At 39.2% G+C, this 21,153-nt stretch overlaps 1 protein-coding gene across 2 annotated transcripts in view; it reads left to right on the forward strand.

Annotated features, from left to right (window-relative positions):
- The window catches only part of gpc5a (glypican 5a), a 151,992-nt gene that overhangs the window by 56,037 nt on the left and 74,802 nt on the right, over window positions 1-21,153 (forward strand). For both annotated transcript variants that reach the window (XM_039794999.1, XM_039794998.1), the window contains exon 7: window positions 11,801-11,921. In XM_039794999.1, the coding sequence (XP_039650933.1) occupies window positions 11,801-11,921 (121 nt within the window). The remainder of the gene's footprint in view (window positions 1-11,800; window positions 11,922-21,153) is intronic.

Here is a 21,153-nt window from a genome sequence, read left to right on the forward strand (position 1 = left end):
CATAAATAGGAAACGTAAAGTAATTCCGCACATTGTAATCAAAACAATACACATACGATTGTGTACTGCTACAGGTTATGCTAGCTAACGTCAACGTTAAAGGTGAATTATACTAGCTGCATCCAAGGTGGCGTGCGCCATCGTGACGTAATATCCCGTGCGCGAGCAGAGGTCGCGCATGGCTCTTTTTTTTCAGCGGCGCGCGACAAAGCGGAAACAGGTGGCCTGAACGAGTTCGCCGACAACCGGATGCCAGGACTCTGAGTGACTGCAAGTCTCTCTTGTAAACTTCCTGGGTTAAGATGAGCTCTTTTATGGTGAATGAAAGGCTTGATCCGACGAAGTAGGTCATCCAATCAAATCAAAGCATTGACAGTAATGCTGCTGCCAGTTCTGCCGTTGTTTACCTTATTCTTCTTCTTCTTCTAGTCCTTAGAAAGAGCAATGTCTGTAGCCTTTGCTCATTAGCGCCACCTCTGTTCAGGAGAAGACTGCAACTTGTGTCGCGAGCACAAGCGCGGGTATAAATAGTTACGGCTATTTCATGACATCACACATGCACGCGCCAGCTGGGCTGCGGTTACTGTAAAACATGCTTTAGGTAGCCGCTAGCTAACGCTAGCTAGAAGGGTTTGTGGTGACTTTACCTGGAACGCTACCAAGTCGTGAGTTGTGATTTGAAGTCGTAACTTACGGGCTGAAAATTTTGTCTGGAATGCAGCATTAGTTCAGAATTTTGAAGTATGAACTGAACTAGTTCATATTAAAATTTCTGAACTGAACTTTGAACTAGTTCATGTAGAAAGTGAACTTTCCCAACTCTAACCATGACTGTTATGTTCTCTGGTTTAGATATGTCCACGGAAAACGCTCCAGTGGGATGTATTAGAGGGTATGAATACATAACTATGTTAAATATCATCGCATGGTTTGGAGAACTTGATACAATTCATACAGCACTGATACCTTTGATGTATCATACCCACTACTTCCGTTGAATCTGCATCTCTGCACTTGTTTGTCATCCAATAGTGACCGTCATTCTTTTAAATTTGGTGATTCACAGACTGCTTCATTTGAAGTAGCCCTGAATAAAACTCAGATCACTCTCACTGGTGTTTTGCAGCTGTCACTCACCTTGAAGCTTTCGAGAGCCTGCAGGAGGTTTATGAGCTTCTTCACCATTAGCAGCAGTTTTTTTTCCCTCTGGCCCATTCAGCCGCTGGTACGCTGAGTGAAAAGAAGAATGGGGCTGAGAGCAAATATAAATAACCGTTTCACAGGGGTGATTAGACTGTTGGTATTTAGGTCCCTTTTCTCCTTTTTTGTTTACTGCTGCGGATCCACAGTGTTCTCTCAGAGGTGTAGTGACAGCGTGTTGGATCTCAGAGTCTGCGCAGGAGAAACGGCAGATGTGGCTACTTGTTTCTGCCAGCTGTGGCAGGGCTCAACAGTAACGGTTGCCCGGTTGCCCTTGACAAACCTGATTGAGTCAATTGGCAACTGTTTTGTGGCCTTTGGTAGCCCCCTTTGGCAACCACCTGTTCAATATTTTTTTTATATATAAAAACAAATCAAAACTGGAAAATCTTATTTCAAAAGAAGTTAATATTTTATGTGTTTGTCTCCGTAAAGTTTAAACACTACGTTTGTGCGCAACACAACATTTCAGCTGCTGTGGGAGCGCTATCCACACGCGTGATTGGCGCGAAAACATACAGGCAATGCAATTTTCTGTTCACGTTAATGGCGCATGTTAAAATCTGGTGCTAATATGGCACCCGGTGCCCGGTATCTACCGAATGAAATGGCAACATGGATTTCGGTGCCTCATTACAGTGCCACCTAAATGTCTGCGCTGCTCTAGAGGCTACAGAAGCATCGCTGCATGTCACGCTAGTTAAAACTAATAACACGTTACACTTGGCAGGAGGTAACGTTAGCCCACCATTAGCTACAGTAGTAGCTGGATTAAACACGGTTAAAATGTTGACAGTTAAACGGTGTAAAAGTGTGACTGTATTTCGTGGTGCATTCATAGTTATTGTAAAATACCCTTTTCTCATCTGTTTTTGTTTTTTAACAGCAATTTACTGGTGAAAGAAGTAATTATTGTTAAAAGTTATTATCACATTTGTAATAATCCTTTAAATCCCCCCTTTTTTGTGCTGATCTGAAAATTTGTCCGGTCCGTGACTCAAAACCGTTATCCGAACTGTTAGTTTTGTGATCCGTTGCACCCTTATTTGAGAGGGATGGGAAATTATATTGCAACATTATTAAAATGTGCGGTATAGTTACATAAGAAATGAATTGCTCCAAATATAGGCAGTTTAAAAAATGGCAACCGTATTGTCAATTTCGGCAACCAAAAGCTGATGCCTGGTTGCCAAGCCGGCAAAAGTTAGCGTTTAGCCCTGTGTGGTAAAAATGATGTGAGGACAAAAGCATTGACACATAATACAATCTGGAGCTAAAAAACCCAGTGGGGTTTGTGGGGTGACATTAATTAAAAAAAAAAATTTTAAAAAGCCTTAGTGGTGTTTGTGTGTTTTCTTTTAAATTAGGGTTATGTTGTTGTGTGGGGAGAAAAAAAATATAAATATTATATGATTATCATATCTTTTTATTAATATTACTCATATATTTTAAGTTTAATTTATGTCAATGATCTACTTTTGGTCGGTCCCCCTAATTTAAAAAAAAAACACCACCCCAAATCACAACAATCCGGCCTAAAGTGATACATTTCTTTTTTAAACTGTCATCAATTATAGCATTATAAAGGCCCTCCTTGACTGGCTGGCTGTCTGCACATACCGAGGTGGTTCCTATGGAACATAGGCAACGTTAGCCTACATTAGCCAGCTCTGTGTCATGGCAGTGTGTGTGCAGATGAACAGCTTCCCTCTGTGGCAGCATCTATCAGTTTGTTGGTCTTATGTTTTTTTCTCAGATGCAGAGTGAAAATTATTGTGCAAATGAATTAGACGTGATTGCCCTGGTACGTGGTTATTATATCGTGGCTATGAACCAATCAAACTTGATTTGAGCTACCGGTTTTATTGTACTTTTTACTCCACTATTGTACTTTTATTTAACATCTATGGTTACTAGTTACTTTGCAGAGTAAGATTTTACATACAAAATATATGATCAACTTATGAAGTACGATTTATTGTTATAGAATACTCATTATATGAATCAGTTCAAATTAAAGTACTGCTTACATGTTAATGTATCCAAAGTAATCTGAAATATAAGCAAACTGGCAGGGACTATTCTCTATAGTGAGTACTAAATATTTCTTCCACCACTGTCCTTAACACACAGCTACAAATAACCCTTCGGTAATTGTTTTAAAAGACTGTTAAAAATAATAACAATCAGCCACGTTATGGTTTTCTTGCCAATGAACCAGGAGTAAAGATCTATTAGTGGTCACCTTTATGTATTTTAAAATTGCCACGGGAATTGTATTCTTCCTCCTGATCATATCTTTGAAAGTATTACTTTTAATTTATACACAGTGAGAGGTGCACCGCTGCTGAGCATAGCACTGACAAATTACATGTTAATATCCTGCTTAGATATCCCAACACAAGAGTGGTGCAGCATGCTTCTTCCAGCCTTATTACAATCTATTTGTGCTCTTTTGGCTCCACTGCTGGGCTGGATACACATCTCTGTACCACTGTGAGAGGAAGTCCAATCATTACTCAAGTGTTTACTTTAAAGCTGACATCCTGCCTCCACTATTTGAAAGCCTGGGAATAAGGGTGTTGCTTTAGGCTTGTTGATGTGTTAATGCATGTTTAAAGAACTTCTAATAAATCTCTCTCCTGCATTTCCATGAAGCAGGTGTTGAAATGTGGACACGCACCAGACTGATCTCATTAAGTGGCGTGTGTATGACACGGCAATTCGTATGCCATTTTTGCGTGTTATAAAGACGAATAATCACTTTTTTGCGTGTTTATCAATGCCGTTCGGCCGCCATTGACCTACATTACCTGTGAATTTTACGGCACGTTCTCGCGATAAGACGCCACGTGTATGTTTACATCCGCTGTATACAGCTTGGACATATACGTGGATAGCTCAAAATGCGTACAGATAACACGCCATTTGGCTTTAAGAAAGTGGCGTGTATGTTTACGCAAAGTCATGATGCCATGTTGCACGCACGGTCATTGGATAAAGATGGCAAAGACAACTAAGCCTCTTAAGTTTTGTGCCAGAGAGGACTTTTTTTTTTCATCAGAGTGATGATTTTGATAATCTGCATTGGATTGCGACCAAGAAGTCAGTACATGTAATTCTGCAGGATATTTGTTTGTGTTCTGCAGTGAAAAAAAAAAACATTCATACAGATGGAAAAGATACAACATTTATGCATTGTGAAGAAAAATACAGCAGATCATTATTTTGAATGTGTGCATGTTGATCATTGATATCATAAAAGCTCTGATGTTTCTTTTATTGTCTGCCCTGCTCTTATCACATCTGTTTAATTCTGAACATTATTGTCCTTATGGGGCATTAACACCTTTAAAAATCCTGTCTTTTGGTGACCATCTGCTTTTATGAGGCCATTGTACCTCTTGGATAGCCAACTTTTCCATTTGTCCTTATTACCTTCCATAAAACTTAAATATTTAAGAGGTGTTTTAAAAGTTCCTTTGCCATTTGAGGACTTCTGATATCTATTTGGCACTAACAGCGTGCATGAAGCAGTAGCTCATATGCACACAGAGCCACTTAGCTTCGGAGGGGAATTATCGGTATAATATAACATGCTCTTTACAACCCTAATAATGGATTTCTGTGAATGTGAAGTAGCTGTCATTTTGGGCATCAGTGTTAAGAGGTGCAGTGGCGTATGCTGGCACTTGTTTTTATGTAAATGTGTTCAAAATGCTGTTTATATACAGTTTGCTCGGGATGTGTACGTTTTAGATTAGATGTGGCTATCAAGGTGATGCTGCTGCACCTGGAGGTTATAGCAGCAACAACAACAGTGTTGTCAACCAGAACGAAAAATGTTCCGTTTTAAATGTCATTGACTTTCATACCACCACCTGTTAACACCAACACATGCTGGGGACATGTAGTGTTTTTAACGAGGGGATTGCCATTAATATGCAATCTACTTTGCTTTGCCGTTTCCAATCTTTCCTCTATAATTTCCCGAAAATGGTGTGTGCTTCACCGCCGTTAAAGGCAGAGTTGGTATGGTTGAAAAGCTAGCAAGATTTGAAAGTAGCATCTCCTCGGTGCTTTGTCCAACCCCTCCCCCTGCCCCTTAGTGTTGGCTGATTTGACCACAAGTGATGGCTGGCTTGACTACAGTCACCTGTCGTCATCGCTGAATAGCTGCTCTGTATTTGCAGCCTTTTAAGTTACTCCTTTAAGCTTCAGTCTTTCTTTTAGTTGCCTTTTTAGCAGGGCGGGCGATTCCAAGGAACCACAGCAATGGCAACTTTAGCGGAGTTTTCTCCTCTATTCTCCAGTAGACTGTCATTAACTCCAGTGGCAATGACGTGCTTTGAGCTCAGGCTCGTAAACAGGAGCGGTAGAGTACGCGCAGCAGGGCAAGGAGGTATTTCATTGGTTCTTTCCTACGGACCGTGAAGCAGTGATTGGTGGGCGTTTTTACATGATTACAGCAGCTACAGATGAGAGTGCGAAGTTATTCAAAATTCTATATTGGAAAATGCTACCAACCCTGCCTTTAAGAGTGCACTTACACATTCTGTCTTTCATTTTTCTCAGTCCTGCAGAACTTTGTGTTTATGAATCTGTAATTAATCCGTCTCCTCATGAGAGCAAGTCCCAACATCTCAGTACGACAGTGGAAGTACAGATTCTTGACACAAAATGCCCATTACCCACCGACCAACTACCAGACTATATTAATTACTGCTGCCACCTTGCTCAAACAGCTCTGTCTGGCTAATTTCATAGTGTCCTCCTGGCACAAGTCAATACAACTTTAAGGCTCAGGGCTTCCTAGTAATTGGAACAAACATGGCAGTAGTGATGTTTGGAGCTAAATCTTTGCCAGAGGCACTGTTGACTGCTGTTGTATTATCCTCTTTGTCACAGCTCTCAGTAAAGGTACACAGTTCAACTGTACATACACATGGCAAACCTTGTAATCCTGATTATAATAATCCTTTATGAAAATACCTTATTACAACCTGTCTGTGAAAGTTTGTCAGTCAATAAATTTATCTGATTCATGAATTTGTGCACAAATAAAAATGACATTCCTCAGACTCTTGACTTAATGCACATATTGCGGAAAATAAACATAGTTATTTACTGCAGGAGGTATGGGAATCATGATGTATTATTTAATTACAGTGTTGCAGAGTTAACATCTTCATAACCATATTAACTCTGGGTTACTGTACCAAACAGATGTTTGTTTGAAGGATGGCCCTCTTGTTGATTTTACACATTAAACTGCATATGTTCCATTGTCTTGCCTGAAGTATTTTCTATTCTTTTGAGCTTAAGTGAACAGGCTGCTTTGAAGTGGCGGACTCTCCCAGATCCTCTCTTCGCTCGGCAATGAGCCAGGGACTTTTGTTTCCTCAGTGACAACTGGAAGGGAGGTATTGCCTTCTAGCCTACTAACCGCAGGCCTGCTTTGTTTCTCACTCAGCCAACCATGAACAGTGTGCATGGTCTACCTCCTTCATCCCCCGAGCCGCTGAACTCCTCTCCATAACATTTTGATGAAGGTGCTCTTAGGAAAAATACTTTTCTGCAGTTAGACAGCCAAGTCGTTTCTTTGATTTTAGATAAATTCTTTTTGAATGAACACAATTTGGCTCTTGCCTTATTGTTTGTTTACGTTTTTAAATGGCCAGCTTCACATGTGAGGCAGAAAAAGTCTGTTTATTCCTCGCCATAGAAATTATACTTGTGAACTCACAATTGAAAGACAGACTGCCAAAAATTAACAAGCATGCTCAGCGGCAGCTCATGATTGATACCTCAAATGTAGCTGAAGCATACACACAGATCTAAAGCAGCGTGAGCAGTCTGTGACCTGGATGTTAAATGATGTTGTGAACGTACAGCAGCCATCTGTAAACTGCTTCCAGAAACTCCAACAACACTGCATCTTAGTAAGTGTTGCTTTTAGATGAAGCAAGAAAAGAAAAAAGGAATATGCAATTGTAGTAATAAACCAAAAGAGAATCTGCAGTGCCCCTCTGCTTTACGGAGCTTCAGTTTCAGCTCAATGTTTAGCGGTCTGATCCATAACTCTACTGTTTTGTTTCACTCTCACCGCTCTGATAGCATCTTTTTTGGCTGAAACAGTCAGCAGTTTTCAATGAGAAAGCTCTTAAAAAAAAAAAAAACACTGAACACAACCTGCTCAGCACCAAAGACACCAAAGACACCAAAGAAAGCAAATATAGCTGGAGAACATAGTGGCGTGTTTAGAAGCTAAAGATTCACTTATTTCCTTCAGGAGTTGGTAGAGGCCAAAAACCGGTAAAAGAGAGTGAATATTGATATTACATTCATCAGGTGGATGCAAACACGACTTAAATGAATACTAATGTTGCTCTGTACCTGCTGGATGCAAGCAACTGTTTAGTGACAAGTTCACCATACAGTATGATGATGATATGTCAATGTTGTGTTCACAGCTTGTTTTATCTGCCCTTAAGTGGCCAACAACAAAACATATTGCAGGTTTAAGTTTGTTTTAGTTTTAACATGATTCAGATATTATTACAGGTATTTGCTTAATGTATTTGCTTTAGAAATAGTGTATAGTGCACAGCCTAACATTCTTGAGAAACAACTCAGGCATGTTCATGTTTTTAGTGTCCCCTGGAAACTTAATTTTGCATTTCTGTATTTGGTTGTGTGTTCTATATTTGCTGTGCATTTTTGTTATGCTGCATGTGTTGTCAAATGTGTTGTCAAATCAATAATTCGATTATTTTGTCTATTTGGATGTGTTTTCTGTAAGTTGAAGTGCGCTGTGCGGCAGTCAAAGTCATATTGAATTTACAACCATTCCTCGTCACAGCCCTAATCAAAGGGATACAGATATGATAATACACCGAGACAAACATTAGAAATGGAAAGCATCAAATTCACTACAGTGTTACAGTACACTGGATTGAGGAAGAGCCCTGCTCCTCCTGTGCTATGAATCACAGTAAATTACTTTGACTTACCAATCTAACTCTGTCCTGAAGTCAAGGAATAAGGCAAAAGAGGCCTCAAATTTCTTTGTTCCAGACGTGAAGGTTTTGCACTTACAGACAAAATAGTTGGATGAGATAGGAATAAGAGCCAAGAACAAAATGATTGAAATATTCAATCTAGAGCTGAACAGCGGCATGAGCAGAGATGAGATGCAAACCAAGCATTCCTTTGGGGGGGAAGGATATGGATTATAGGATCCTGCTGCTGGTCCACAGAGACACAGGCAATCACTCAGGTGTTTGATATCCTCTTGTAGGTTGTGCTTGATGCTACTGTGTGCTTTTTACTCACGCTGAAGAATATGTGATTACTATGATTCATGTTTTTTTTTTTTTTTTTTATCTCTGACACCTTTTAAGGAGCACACCTTTTATTTTTCTGGTATTGAAATTCCCAGTGAGTCTTTGTGTTGCATTGCCAGCCCTTCAGCATGTTACAAGAGATGTTATGTGTTTCAGGTTATGGATCCCAGTGGCATAATGAAATAGATTGCTTTGATGTTGTATATGTTCTTCCACATTTAACGGCACCAAATTCATGCATGTGTGTGGTTCTCACAATATACAACAGCTTTTGGTAATAACTGACAGTTTTTTTAATACAGATGTGTGACTTGGGTGTAACTGGGCACAGATGGCTCTGTTGTAATCTCCTCAATCTGCCATTAATCACACTGTACAGAAAGGAGGAAAAACTGCAGTAAAGGTCATGGAGAGGTAGATTTTGTCTCATGATAACTATAAGCAACCAATGAGATTATTAAAGGCTACAAGTAACAGAGTAACCTCCCTTTACCATTTGATTTTTTTTTTTTTTTTTTTTACCTTCTTTTTTTTTTTTAACAGGTATACCCATAGCAATTTATAGTAGCGTCAGACCCAACCAGGACTATCATCTTTCCAGTTCTTGCACATACAATTTCCATCTCAGCAGGTGTGTCCAGGGATTAACCAGAGCTGTAGGCAGTAGGATCATAGCTCTAGTATACACGGTTCAGGTGCAGTTTAGTCCCAACACATCATACTCAAGCCGCAGGCGCCTGCTGCAGCAAGCAAACAGGGCCTTCACTTTTACACTTACATTATGGTCGATGCGCATAAGAAGCCAAATTATTCAGAGAAATCGTGTTATGGCAGAAAATCTAAGAAGTTGTTGACATGCACAGCGGTAACCTGGTTACTCTAAAATCTCTTATATCCACAATGCTTTTTATATGAACAAAACTTTTTCTCTAATTTATGAGGGATATTATTGCTCAATTTTGGTTGAAGAAAGGTCAACCCACCAGCATGTTTTTTGATCAAAGGCAGATCTCATGTTTAATATACGTCATATACAGTATGATGCTTCAGTTTAAAAAGTTTTAGTCATAGTATTTTATTTATTTATTTATATATCAGGGACAACACTCATTAATCAATATTAGAATATAAAAGTGGCAACGTTTTAATGCAGTTGCTTTGCCAGAATGTTAAAATGGCCCAACCTGAAAAAGCGAGTGCAAGAGTCTCAATATTACTTGTGCTTGCACACATTGCATTTACATTAAACATTACAAATTTGATACAATAAAACAGATTTATAAAATCTAACCAAGCAAAGCTAAAAACCATTCAAACCAACAGACCAAAAACTTTGAAACAGAGCAAAGCTAGTTACTTAATGTAACTTTAAAGTGTGATGATTCATTTTCCTCTCCAAACTCCCAGGAACATCCCCAGACTTTGTGTGGCAGTATTGGTGTAGTGGTTGCAGTCGGAATTGTTTCGCTCTTTGGCTTAGAAAAACATTTTCTCTTACACACCACAAACTTAGTGCCTGTAGCAACTCAAATTCAGCCAGCAGCAAATCCCAGCACAAATGTCTGATCCTGGACTGCCGGAGCAAACTTGAATGTCTTAAAAGATTGTTATTATTTTCTTTTTTACAGTATAGAGACCTTTGTATAAATGTGCCAAAAAAGGCATTTTTAAAAATACAACTGCCATACCATACCAAATGCATCCGCTCTCTAAATAACCAAAGCACTGTTACTGTAGACAGATTTTAAATGTTCACTTTAATTTTTCTTTTGACGCGTCTGCCAAAAGAAAGACCGAAGCCACAGCAAAAACATAGAGGACAGAGGCCACACATAAAAGAGAAGAAAGAGCCTAATGAGAAAAATAGTAGCGATAACACATTAACTGCTGATAAAAAGTAAAAAAGGACAATGAATGGCTGCTGTATTTTTCTAAAACTCATCACATTTAGGAGTTCCGATTTGCAGGAAATGAACATCAAAATTACATCTCAGACATCCTGACTACATTTGACCTGCCACCCACCTTTTCTTTTAAATAAATTAGACACCCATGCTTGCTGCACTTCATTTATTCATAATTTATATTTCTTTCTGACCTTGTATTGCTTGAAGCCACCAATTTGTGTTAGCTGCTACAAAATCGCCCACCAGTTATTTAATCCACTGATTTTTAATTCTCTTATCAAGTTATTAAAACTCAAAGAGACATCGGGCTGGCACCTCGTAGGTCCACACACACACACACACACACACACACACACACACACACACACACACACACACACACACACACACACACACACACACACACACACACACACACACACACACACACACACACACACACACACACAGAGCTCAGTAGGTCTTTCAGCAATGAGTGACTTTACCTTGATCTACTAGTTTGATTAAATGATATGCTAGAGATTGAGATGTGAATGCATTGTGCTCACTCACTGGCCCCATGGTCAAAATCATTACAGCTGACAGACTGTATTCAAACCAAAGAGTGAAGAGTCCTTGAGGGGAACTGAAGCCTATTACCAAGCTATAACAACAATGGGCTGCCTTAGAATGCCGCATATTGAAACATTAAGGCACAAATCATAAATGAACAGTTTAGTATCCTGTACTCAGTATGGTTTATTATTGTTATATAGTTTTTAATAAACCCATACATGTACTGTATGCAGTACATGTAAGGTTTTGCCTTGCAGCACCGCAGCAGAGACACATGGCTGCTCATGTGGTACATCATGTTTCGCCCACATCACAAATCCCACTTTAACCGCAGGTGATGCCTACAGATGAATTATGCCATCACCGTTGTGTGAGATCAGAATAGTTATCATCTTTTAGTATTGCTCCGCAAGAAAAGAAGAGATTATAGATTGGATTTCATTCAATGTCAAATTAGCTTTTTCCAACATATCGCCGGTGTATTTCGCAGTGGTGGAAGAAGTACCAATAATACAGTGTAAAAATACTCTTCTACAAGGAAAAATCCTCCTTTTTAAAAGCATGCTAAAATAAAAAGTACTAAAATACTACTAAAGTAAAAGTACACACAATATTAAATATTAATATTAAGTATAATATTTGAAGAGTAGAAGTAGTATGAAGCAAAATACTCTTTAGTAAATGTACTTAGTTACTTTCCACCACTAGTATTTATCATGTTATGCTTTAACATGACTGATGAATATATGAAAATACTTACAGACCCCTCTGTCTTTTGTACCTCGTTCACAGCTACACTCTCCGTGTGGTCGGCAACGGGATCAAGGCTCAGAGTGCCAACCCTGAAGTGAAAGTGAAGGGAGCAGACCCTGTAATAAATCAGATCATTGACAAACTGAAACACATCAATCAGGTGAGCCCTTCTAGTTGTCTATATATTTACTGTATGTGCATTATACAATTTCTTTCTCTTTTTTTGCAGCTCTCGCTCCACTTTAAGTCTACATGTATATTTCCATCCCTCATTCTGTCAAACGTGGCAAATGTCTCCTCAGGCAATCTGCTAATTCTCTATGCGTCTTGTTAGTTCACAGAACATTAAGTATCTCTCGTTAGCTTTTAGCGTGTTCTTCAAGGTACACAGAAACTGCTGCCTCGAAGAGAAATGACTGCTCGCAAAGCTGAAGCCCCTCACTCTTTACCTTTGAATAATATTACCATACTACCAGTAAGTATCAGCTAATAGAAAACTAGTCTCAAATGCAAAATCATCTACAGGCAATGCACAAAAATCAATCATTACACATTTAGAAACCCATTTGGTCTGGTTTGCGTGTCTTTATATTTAAAACAGTTTTTCTCTACTCTTTCTCAAAATCAATGTAGCTTTTCTATCACCCAGCCTGCTTTTTTGCACGTTAGTGCTGCTGTGGCTCCTTTCAGTGCTGTTTATCTCTCAGGATGATGAGATTAGGGCAGTTTACGGGAGCACTTTCTCTTCTGTAGCTTCAATAACAGCTGCTGCAGCAGCCTCTGGGTTGTTGCACTGCAGCAGCAGCAGCTTCACATGTCTGTTGCTTTGGTTTCCCAAGTGGCAGGCTGAAGGCCAGGTCATCTCTCTTGACCTCGTGCTGGCACCCTCTCCCTCACTAATTCACACCATCTGTGGGATGTCAGAACACATAAATCTATATCATAACCATTTGAGAGCGCCTGATCTGCCTCGTTGACATTTATTGTGTATATGTCTTTCTCTCTGTGTGTTTTTGCCATCTGCGTCTTAAATGTGCTTCTTTGTACGTCCTTGTGGTTCTGTGAATTTTTACCTACGGGAGAATGATGAGGTTGAACACTATGAAATTGTTTATCTGCTGCACATGATTTACTGTAACTATGAAACCGATCGACCGACAGATCAGCAGAGATTATTTAATCATTAATAATCTTTTGAAAGAAAGTACTTCAGTGAGTGTAACTTACCCTCTGTTTTACACATTTCACCCAATATCTTTCGCAGATCTTTTTTTTTTCCACCCTTTATCTGCTAACTGTATATTTTAATAATCGTCTTCAGCATCATTAGCTTGTGACCTGTTCCTCCTGTCCTTACATACTCAATGTTTGGTTTTCCCCGATTTAATAGCCAATCAATAGTCAGTGATTCACTGATTGATCCTTTTGTAGAATCATGTATATGTCCTCATCAATCAAGGACTTTGAGATTTTACTTCATTATTATCATATGGATGAACATCTATGTTGCACAATTGTAAATTTAACTTTGCACAAATTGGTTCCTTAAACCTCCAATAACTGAGGGCAGCAAAAACAAGCTATGAACACAACATTAACTTAGCATCCCCTTTTAGGTTGATATGGTCAACTTCTTAGCAAACCGTTGCTTGTTTACACATCCAGCAGTTACGGAGCAACATTATCATTCATTTGGAGTTTGACATAATTCCAGGTCTGGCCTGCTGTGTCTGGAAGGAGGTTGATGAGAGTGGTGAGTAAACCAAAACGGTCAAGTTACAGCCGGAAAACAGCTGAAAGGTGCTAAAACACTTCATTGAGTGATGAGGTAGCGCTGTGTGACAATTCTCTGTTGGTCATCACAAGGAGAAAGCACCTTCACAAAAAAAACATTGATTTTAGACACTTTATATACAACATTACACAATACACTACTGGAGGATTGGTCCTGCTGCCCCTCCCAATTTGACCTACTGGTATTTTGAGACATGGACTACTATTAGATGACAAGTAAATTTAATTTACTTAATGTTTTCTGACACTGTGAAATAGTTGTTTACATCAGTAATAATTGTAAACGCAACAGGTAAACATAGTCAGTTATCATCATTTGAATTTTCATGGTGAAAATTATACTGATTTAGTGTGTTTTCTTTCTGTTTTCTTATCTTCGATTCTTATTTTTCCTTTTTACTTCGGAAGTTACATTTTTAGTTGAAGCAGAAACTATTCCTTACACTTGCTTTGCTGTGTTTTAAATCTGAGGCGTTGTATAAACTTGTTAGTGCCGTCACAAGCAGTGATGAAGAGTGAAAATTAGGCACAACACTTGATATGTGGCTCATTATCAGTTTACTCCCTTCTCTGGGGTGCTCATTTCCACTGTATTGTTTGGCTCGACTCGACTCCACTTAGTCTCCGTGTGAGTACTTTTCCTTCCACTGCAGACAGTACCACCTTGGCGAAGGCGTGATTCTTAGCTTATCGTCGTAAACTGCTGTGACATCCTCTTCAACACAACAGCTTGCTGGATCCTTTTATCGGCAACCAATTTTTGAAGTTCTAAGTCCCAGGATCAATTCAAAGACAATGACAGAACAGATGCAAAATTTCTGTCAAAAAGTTGTGACTGGTTCCTTTCAGGAACATTTCTTCAAAGTTTACTGGGAAATAAAATAGAGATTTTTTATTAAGCCTTTCATGATTCCACCTCTCAGTAAGTTGGTCTGAAAACAAACTAATGTCTACAAAGCCATTGTCAGATTGCCATATGTTGCAAGAGCCATTATTGGTGTGCAAAGATTTACAGAGCGATCAGTGGATCACGGGCCTGCTCATGGCAATGCCGGTTGGTTGGTAAGGGTATCCACCACTTTGATCCAGACTGAAATATCTCAAGAGCTATGGATTGTCATTACATTTTACAGAGACATTAGACTTTGGTGGCGCTAGATGTAAAGTCAGTTCACCAAAGTCTGATGTCTCCGTAAAATGTCATGGCAATCCATAGCTGTTGAGCTGTTGACCTGTTCTACCAGGTCAAAGTTTTCACTTATCTATTTACATTTTGCGATTTTGGATTGCCATGAAAAGTACACATTCACGTCCATGGTCCAATACTTTAGTATATGAACGAATACCTGCAAAACGAATGACATTCTCATCACCCTCAGCTGTACTTTGTGTTTAATGCTCATTAGCAATTAGCATGCTAGCACGCTAAACTATGGTGGTGAACATGGTAGTTGACTTTTTTGTGTTTTTTAGACCTGGGGGGCTAATGAAATTTCACCAAGAGTGAAATCAGTTCACACCCTCACATATTCAGCTACCTTCTAAAAAAATACTAGCGTCCTGTCAATTATGAAAATTATTGACACAATTATGAAACACAAATTTTAGCATGAGTATGATAACATTGTTCGCATCATCATTTTCAATGCAGCTGTACAAAATCACTGACATTTTCGACCAGCCTGATGCTTCTTACAGAGCTCAACAACGCAAACAAAGCTAACTGTTTTACCCACGTTTGACACTCTTCATCAACCACAGTTAGAAATACATAAGTCCCCCACCTAAATAATAACAAACAAAAGATGCTAATTAGTCCCACAGATAAAATCCCCAGATAAAATGTCTGAGGTATTGACAGTGTTTCTGTTAATTAAACACAATAAAATGCAACACAGGAGTCTGGTTTTTAGCTGTCAAACAGATGGTCTTTCAATACGTGCACGTGTTAGGTGTGAAAATATGAGTAAGAATCTCTCAAAACTTGTTTAAAACAATTTCCCACATCACTTGAAACACTGAGAGATTAGTGTTTGTAACTTGAATGTAATCATTGTAGTAGTATCTACATGAACAATTTTAAATCTCTTGGTCAAGGGAGCTCTTTAAGGGCACCAAATCCATCTTCATTGATTTAAGACAAAATTTGCAGACACTGGTAACCAGATCACAATTGTAATCCAGCTTCAAGATTTTGATGCTATTCTTTTCAATTTATTTTGCTTGTTGAGTCTGAATGCAGCAAATTTAAAAAAAACCTTGTCCAGAAGTGATGGGTTGAGGTGTGATGGCTGCCTTCAGTAGTGTTCAAAAAGCAGTTGCTGTGAAAAGAAGAGCCCTCAAAACTTGCGTTGAAAAAACATTTGCACTTTTACACAAATGTTGTTTGCCAAATCATCATGGTCTGTGCCAGCACTGCCTCCAGCACATGCAGACAAAATAAAAAAAAGATAGTGTGCCTGTTCAGCAGGGTAAATAGTGAACCTTGTCTATTTTGTATGTAGTCATGACAGTAACCATCCAGATCTTGTGTTCAATGAGTTGTTCCTTGCTGCAAGCTATTTCACAGTTGTGTTTGGGTTGCAAAGATGCAATTAACCAAAAATTAATTGTAGCAACATCTTGAGTACACTCAAGCCTGATTACACTCCATCACTGGGTCTAACTGATTCTCAAAGGGAAGGGCTTTGTTGTGCTACTTGTAAGCCTTGTATCAGTTACATAATGCACTGATTTGCTAAATATTGTATCAGTTTGTTTTCTCCCAATCGCTCTTGCGTATTTGAAACAGACAGTATTCAAAAGAATTTCAGAATTTGTTTCAACATCACTGAGCTTTACAAATAAAATTATAAAAAAGTTAATTAAAAGTTTCTAGTGAGAAATGTGATAACAGACCAAACAAAAATGAACTGTCTACAGGTAGGCCAGTAAAGTGAGATCAGATGAGCTACTAGTCTGGCATAGGGCTTTTCTGTCAGAGCAACTTCAGCTGTCCTGATGTGGCCATCTTTGCTTGGGCTCTTGGTAGCTGGGAGTCAGCAATCATCACAAGGGAGTTTAATTGCAGATCCGGTTTGTCCTGTTGCCATTTGTGCCGTGTTCGAAGTGATGGTAGGAGGGATTTGATGTAATGTTTCCAGAAATAATCAGACAATATCTGGGCATGGTGCCATGTCGTCGACTGAGGAGATCAGAGTCCGGGTAGGACACTACAGGGAGTGATGCATCATATTGTCCCATGATAACTGAACTTGGGATGCACCGAATTTGGGTTCGGATTCGGCCAAATATTGGGCTTTTTGACGGGGTTCGTCACCGAACCCTACGCTTGCACTGCGTTACGCTGGTTAACGTAATGTAGGTGGACCGTTTAATGCAGTAGGCTGTGAGAAAGTGAAAATGGAACTTGTGAGCAGAAAAAGCACCGCCCGGCAGCACTCCTAGCCAAAAGAAGGCGACCCAAGCCGAGCCACACACCCAACCCGCAATGCCTATCTGTCCCGCGGCTGCAAGGACACCAAACAATACACAACATTTCCGCTGCCAAAACACCTGCGCATGAAACATCCAAAAGAATACGAACCGCGCATGAAGGAATCCACAGACCGCAGCCAACATGCAGCAACCCCAGGTACGGCAAAGGAAGGACAGTCACAGCTAAAAACTTAACTTAACCAGACAGTGCCTCTCCCGGGCTGTCAGACGTTCTCTCGGCAAATGAGTCTCCCTACAGTGGGAGCGGAGCGACCGAACGACCAGCTGCTGCTCATTAGCTAACATTAGCTCTTTAATTTCACCCACCCAACATGCCTTCATCATACACTGGTTAGCGAAAATTTGCCAAACAAAATTGTCACTCATCGATGTGCTTTCCTACGATGGGAAAAGAGTGTGTGAATTCAACATTAAGTTGTTACATTTAATGATTTTAGAGGCTGTGGACGTTGTTTACTTCATTAATGTGTTTACTGTGTTAATGGACTGAGTATGGGAGTAGGATTCGGTATTCGGTTTCGGATTCGGCAGAATCTTAACCAGTGGATTTGGTATTCGGCCGAACCCCCAAAATCTACAAACAGTATTTGTAGTTAGTACAAGCTATCGTGTTTGTGCAGATAATGACTGTGTGTGCTGTTGTTGCTGTAGTGCTGCAAATTCACACCAGATGGAAGCACGTAAGCGAGACTAAGGTGTCCCCTGATCCGATGCACACTGACCGGTGATCGGTCAGTTCGTCTAGCGAAGCACTGAATGCCCATGGTGCATCTGTAATGCTCATCTGTTGTTATTATTATACACATTACACACAGGCCGGAATTACACATACATGCTCAGTACCTATACTAGTATACGTGCACTAATGGAGAGATGTCAGAGTGAGAGGGCTGCCCATGGAAAGGCACCCCGAGCAGTTGGGGTCTCGGTGCCTTGCTCAAGAGCACCTTGGCAGTGCCCAGGAGGTGAACTGGCACCTCTCCAGCTACCAGTCCACCACCATACTTTGGTCCGTATGGGGACTTGAACCAGTAACCCTCCGGTTCCCAACCCAACTCCCTATTGACAATAACAGATTGGTATGATTTTAATAGCTGGCTGTGGACAAAAAATAAGAAGATAAAGGCCGCTTTTAGACAGACTTGACCCCCCTGTGAAAAATCGCAGCCCTCTCAGGGTTGTCCTGCATTTTTTTTTAAAAGTGATTGAACTTTTAATGCAATGCAACACCATAGAGCTGAGTTGACCGATCAAGTAAGCACATATTCCTGGTACGGGGACGCCATGTTTATACTTTTTAGGTAAAAAGATTAAATAGTAGCCCCTGTGACTACTGTAATTTTTCACAGTTGTAAAATCCTGTCTGTGACTATTACAAACAGTTTTTCTACTATTGAGCAGAGCTTTTCCTAACAAGTACTTGTATTTAATGGTGTTATGTGTAGCGTAAATGGTCAGTTAATCAATTTATATATAATTTATCGTAGAATGCCTGCACTCTGCTTTGGCTATCAGCAACAGTTGTCCATTATTAAAAAGAACAAGTTCGGGGCACCACTCTCCTAAGAGAGAAAAACCAATAGAGCAAAGCCCTTTCCCTATTCTCAGTTTGTGCATTCCCATGTTCTCTGTCAGAAGAGCTGAAGTGTTCATGACAATGTCTATATTTACTTTGAATTCAATTCACAACGTGGCAAAATGTGATAAGAATGTAGAAGGGTCATACATTTTTATTTGTTGTATTTAATATATATATATATATATATATATATATACACACAGTATAGCCTTTATAGGCTATTTTAGTGTAAACACTACAAATGTTTGTATAAAAAGAACTATACAAATATATAGGCTACAGTATATTATATACACACGAACACCCACAAATGCTATTAACTATTATTAATGCGTGGATCAGCTCTTCACCCGAATCTGCCTGTAAGCTGAAATCATCCACCCTGCACTCACCTGAATGAATTATTTTCTCCGATTTAGAGACCCGCATGGAGAGGTAACTGGCCCTCGGGAGTCCCTGCAGGCTCTGTTGCTTTTTAAATGATGTATTGTATTAATGTATGAGTGTGTTTTCTATAACGATGTACTTTAATGATTAGAAAGGCTCATTGTAAACATTTCCAATGCGCGCAGTAATGTCACTTTCAAATGAAGCTGTCTGTCTGACAGCACCTCTGCTATGTTCACATTTTAGAGAATGTTAATAATATTTTCCTTGTGTATTATTTCAACCACCCGCTATTAATCAGAATGTTAATTTGTATGATCCGACCAGCCCGATCCGTAACGTTAGATTAACCACAGACCCGTGGATATTGTCTATTTCTCCCCTTTTTCCGCTCTCTCCTCCTCTCGCTCTGTCACACCTCTTTGTTTACATGCCACAGGTGTATCCTCGATTATAACTCCTCCAAGGAGCCTCCTTGATGTGCATTTTAGGAATTGGGAAGTCCTTCAACATGGGGCGCTGAGAATGATTTCCAGCTCACATATCTGAGGATCGAGGAGTTGAGGCGGTACAAATTTGGGAAATGAGAAAGGCCCCAAGTTGATTGATCTCTTAATCCGAAGGTGTGCTACAAGTCCATAACTTGGTGCACAGTGGCATAATATACTTCAAACTAAAATCAAGTTATTTATAAATGAAAAATGTATTTAACTACAAGGAATACAGACTATTAAATAAATAAATGTTAAAATCATCAGGCATGTGTATAATCAACATTTTCCTTTAAATGCAAAATGTCAGTTTCTTTGGTTCTAGATTAAGATCTCCAGTTGTGTTCTCTGATGCAGTTGTTACTCTTCTGGAATGTAAGATCATTAGCAGGTCTCATGGAATTGGGGGTTAAAGGGCTCATAAAGTTTTTTCCATTATTTTCACCCTGGAGTCTTAGCATAGTTCAGTTCTGGACAAGTTCAGGAACTCATCAAAAGTCATCACATTTTTCACAATACAAATGTGTACACTAAATTCAAGATATACGTTGATTCAGTTCGAATTTTCTTTTGCATCAGACTTATATCACCCCTTCCAAGCTACATACTGTAAGTTTAAACCCAGTCTCTCATCCCTTTGTTTTAGATGTGGCCTAGTTTGGGCACTTTTCTTCATGATACTTGACATTATAGTAAACTACAAGGCTTTTGGCAGGGGATCTGTGACACGTTATCCACAATACATGGAGTTACTTCCCATCGGATCCTGAGAAATGCCTTTTGGGCAACCTCTCAAATTCTAACACATAGTTATTCCATCTAGCTCACAGGAATCCTAATGGCCATTGCTAAAAAAAAATATTTTAACGAAATGGAAGTTTGATGTCCTATTGCCAGTTGGAATGTTGCTCTCAGTTGCATACCACTGGAAAAGATTACTTACTCACTAAGGAATAAGATACCTTGTTCTCTATAAATTATGGCAACCTTTTATCAACTACATGGAGAATCTCCCATCTCACATGATTGACTGACTGAAAACATTGTATTTTTGTTAACTCTAACCACATTATTATCTTATTTATTCTCACTAGTTATTTTAATTTATTTTAATTGTTACATCTTCATATCTGTTATTGTGTTTAATGTAGTTTTTAGATGTCTGTCATGTACAGTCATGTACTGTAAATATGTGGCTGTGTGATATATATACTATATGAAAAACTACATAAAATACTAAAACAAAAGTTTTTGTCATTAGCAGCATTTCAGAAGGCAATGACAAGCACCCTCATTTTCGCTTTAATATGTGGACATATTAAATATTAGTTATTTTTCTTTCAATAAAATCATCTTATCAAACAGGGTGCCTGAGACATAGAAACCTTGCTGTCAGAGGTATTATTATTATACTCATGCTGTTGAGTACAGCTAATTAATCAGCGTGGCATCTAACATAGTTCATGTAAACTCTGAAGTGTACTGTATAGTCTTTTAAGAGTATAGAAATTACATTTTCTGATAGAAGTTGACAAAGAGCAAGGTGAAAGTGATGTGTCTAAGAATTGCAGACCTTTCTGTTCTACATCTGGTACTCTTCATTCAACAGCTTGTATATTCGCAGTCCTTGAGTCTAGTTTGCA

This window comes from Perca fluviatilis, chromosome 3 (genome assembly GCF_010015445.1).
Source record: "Perca fluviatilis chromosome 3, GENO_Pfluv_1.0, whole genome shotgun sequence".
Classification (NCBI taxonomy): Eukaryota; Metazoa; Chordata; class Actinopteri; order Perciformes; family Percidae; genus Perca; species Perca fluviatilis.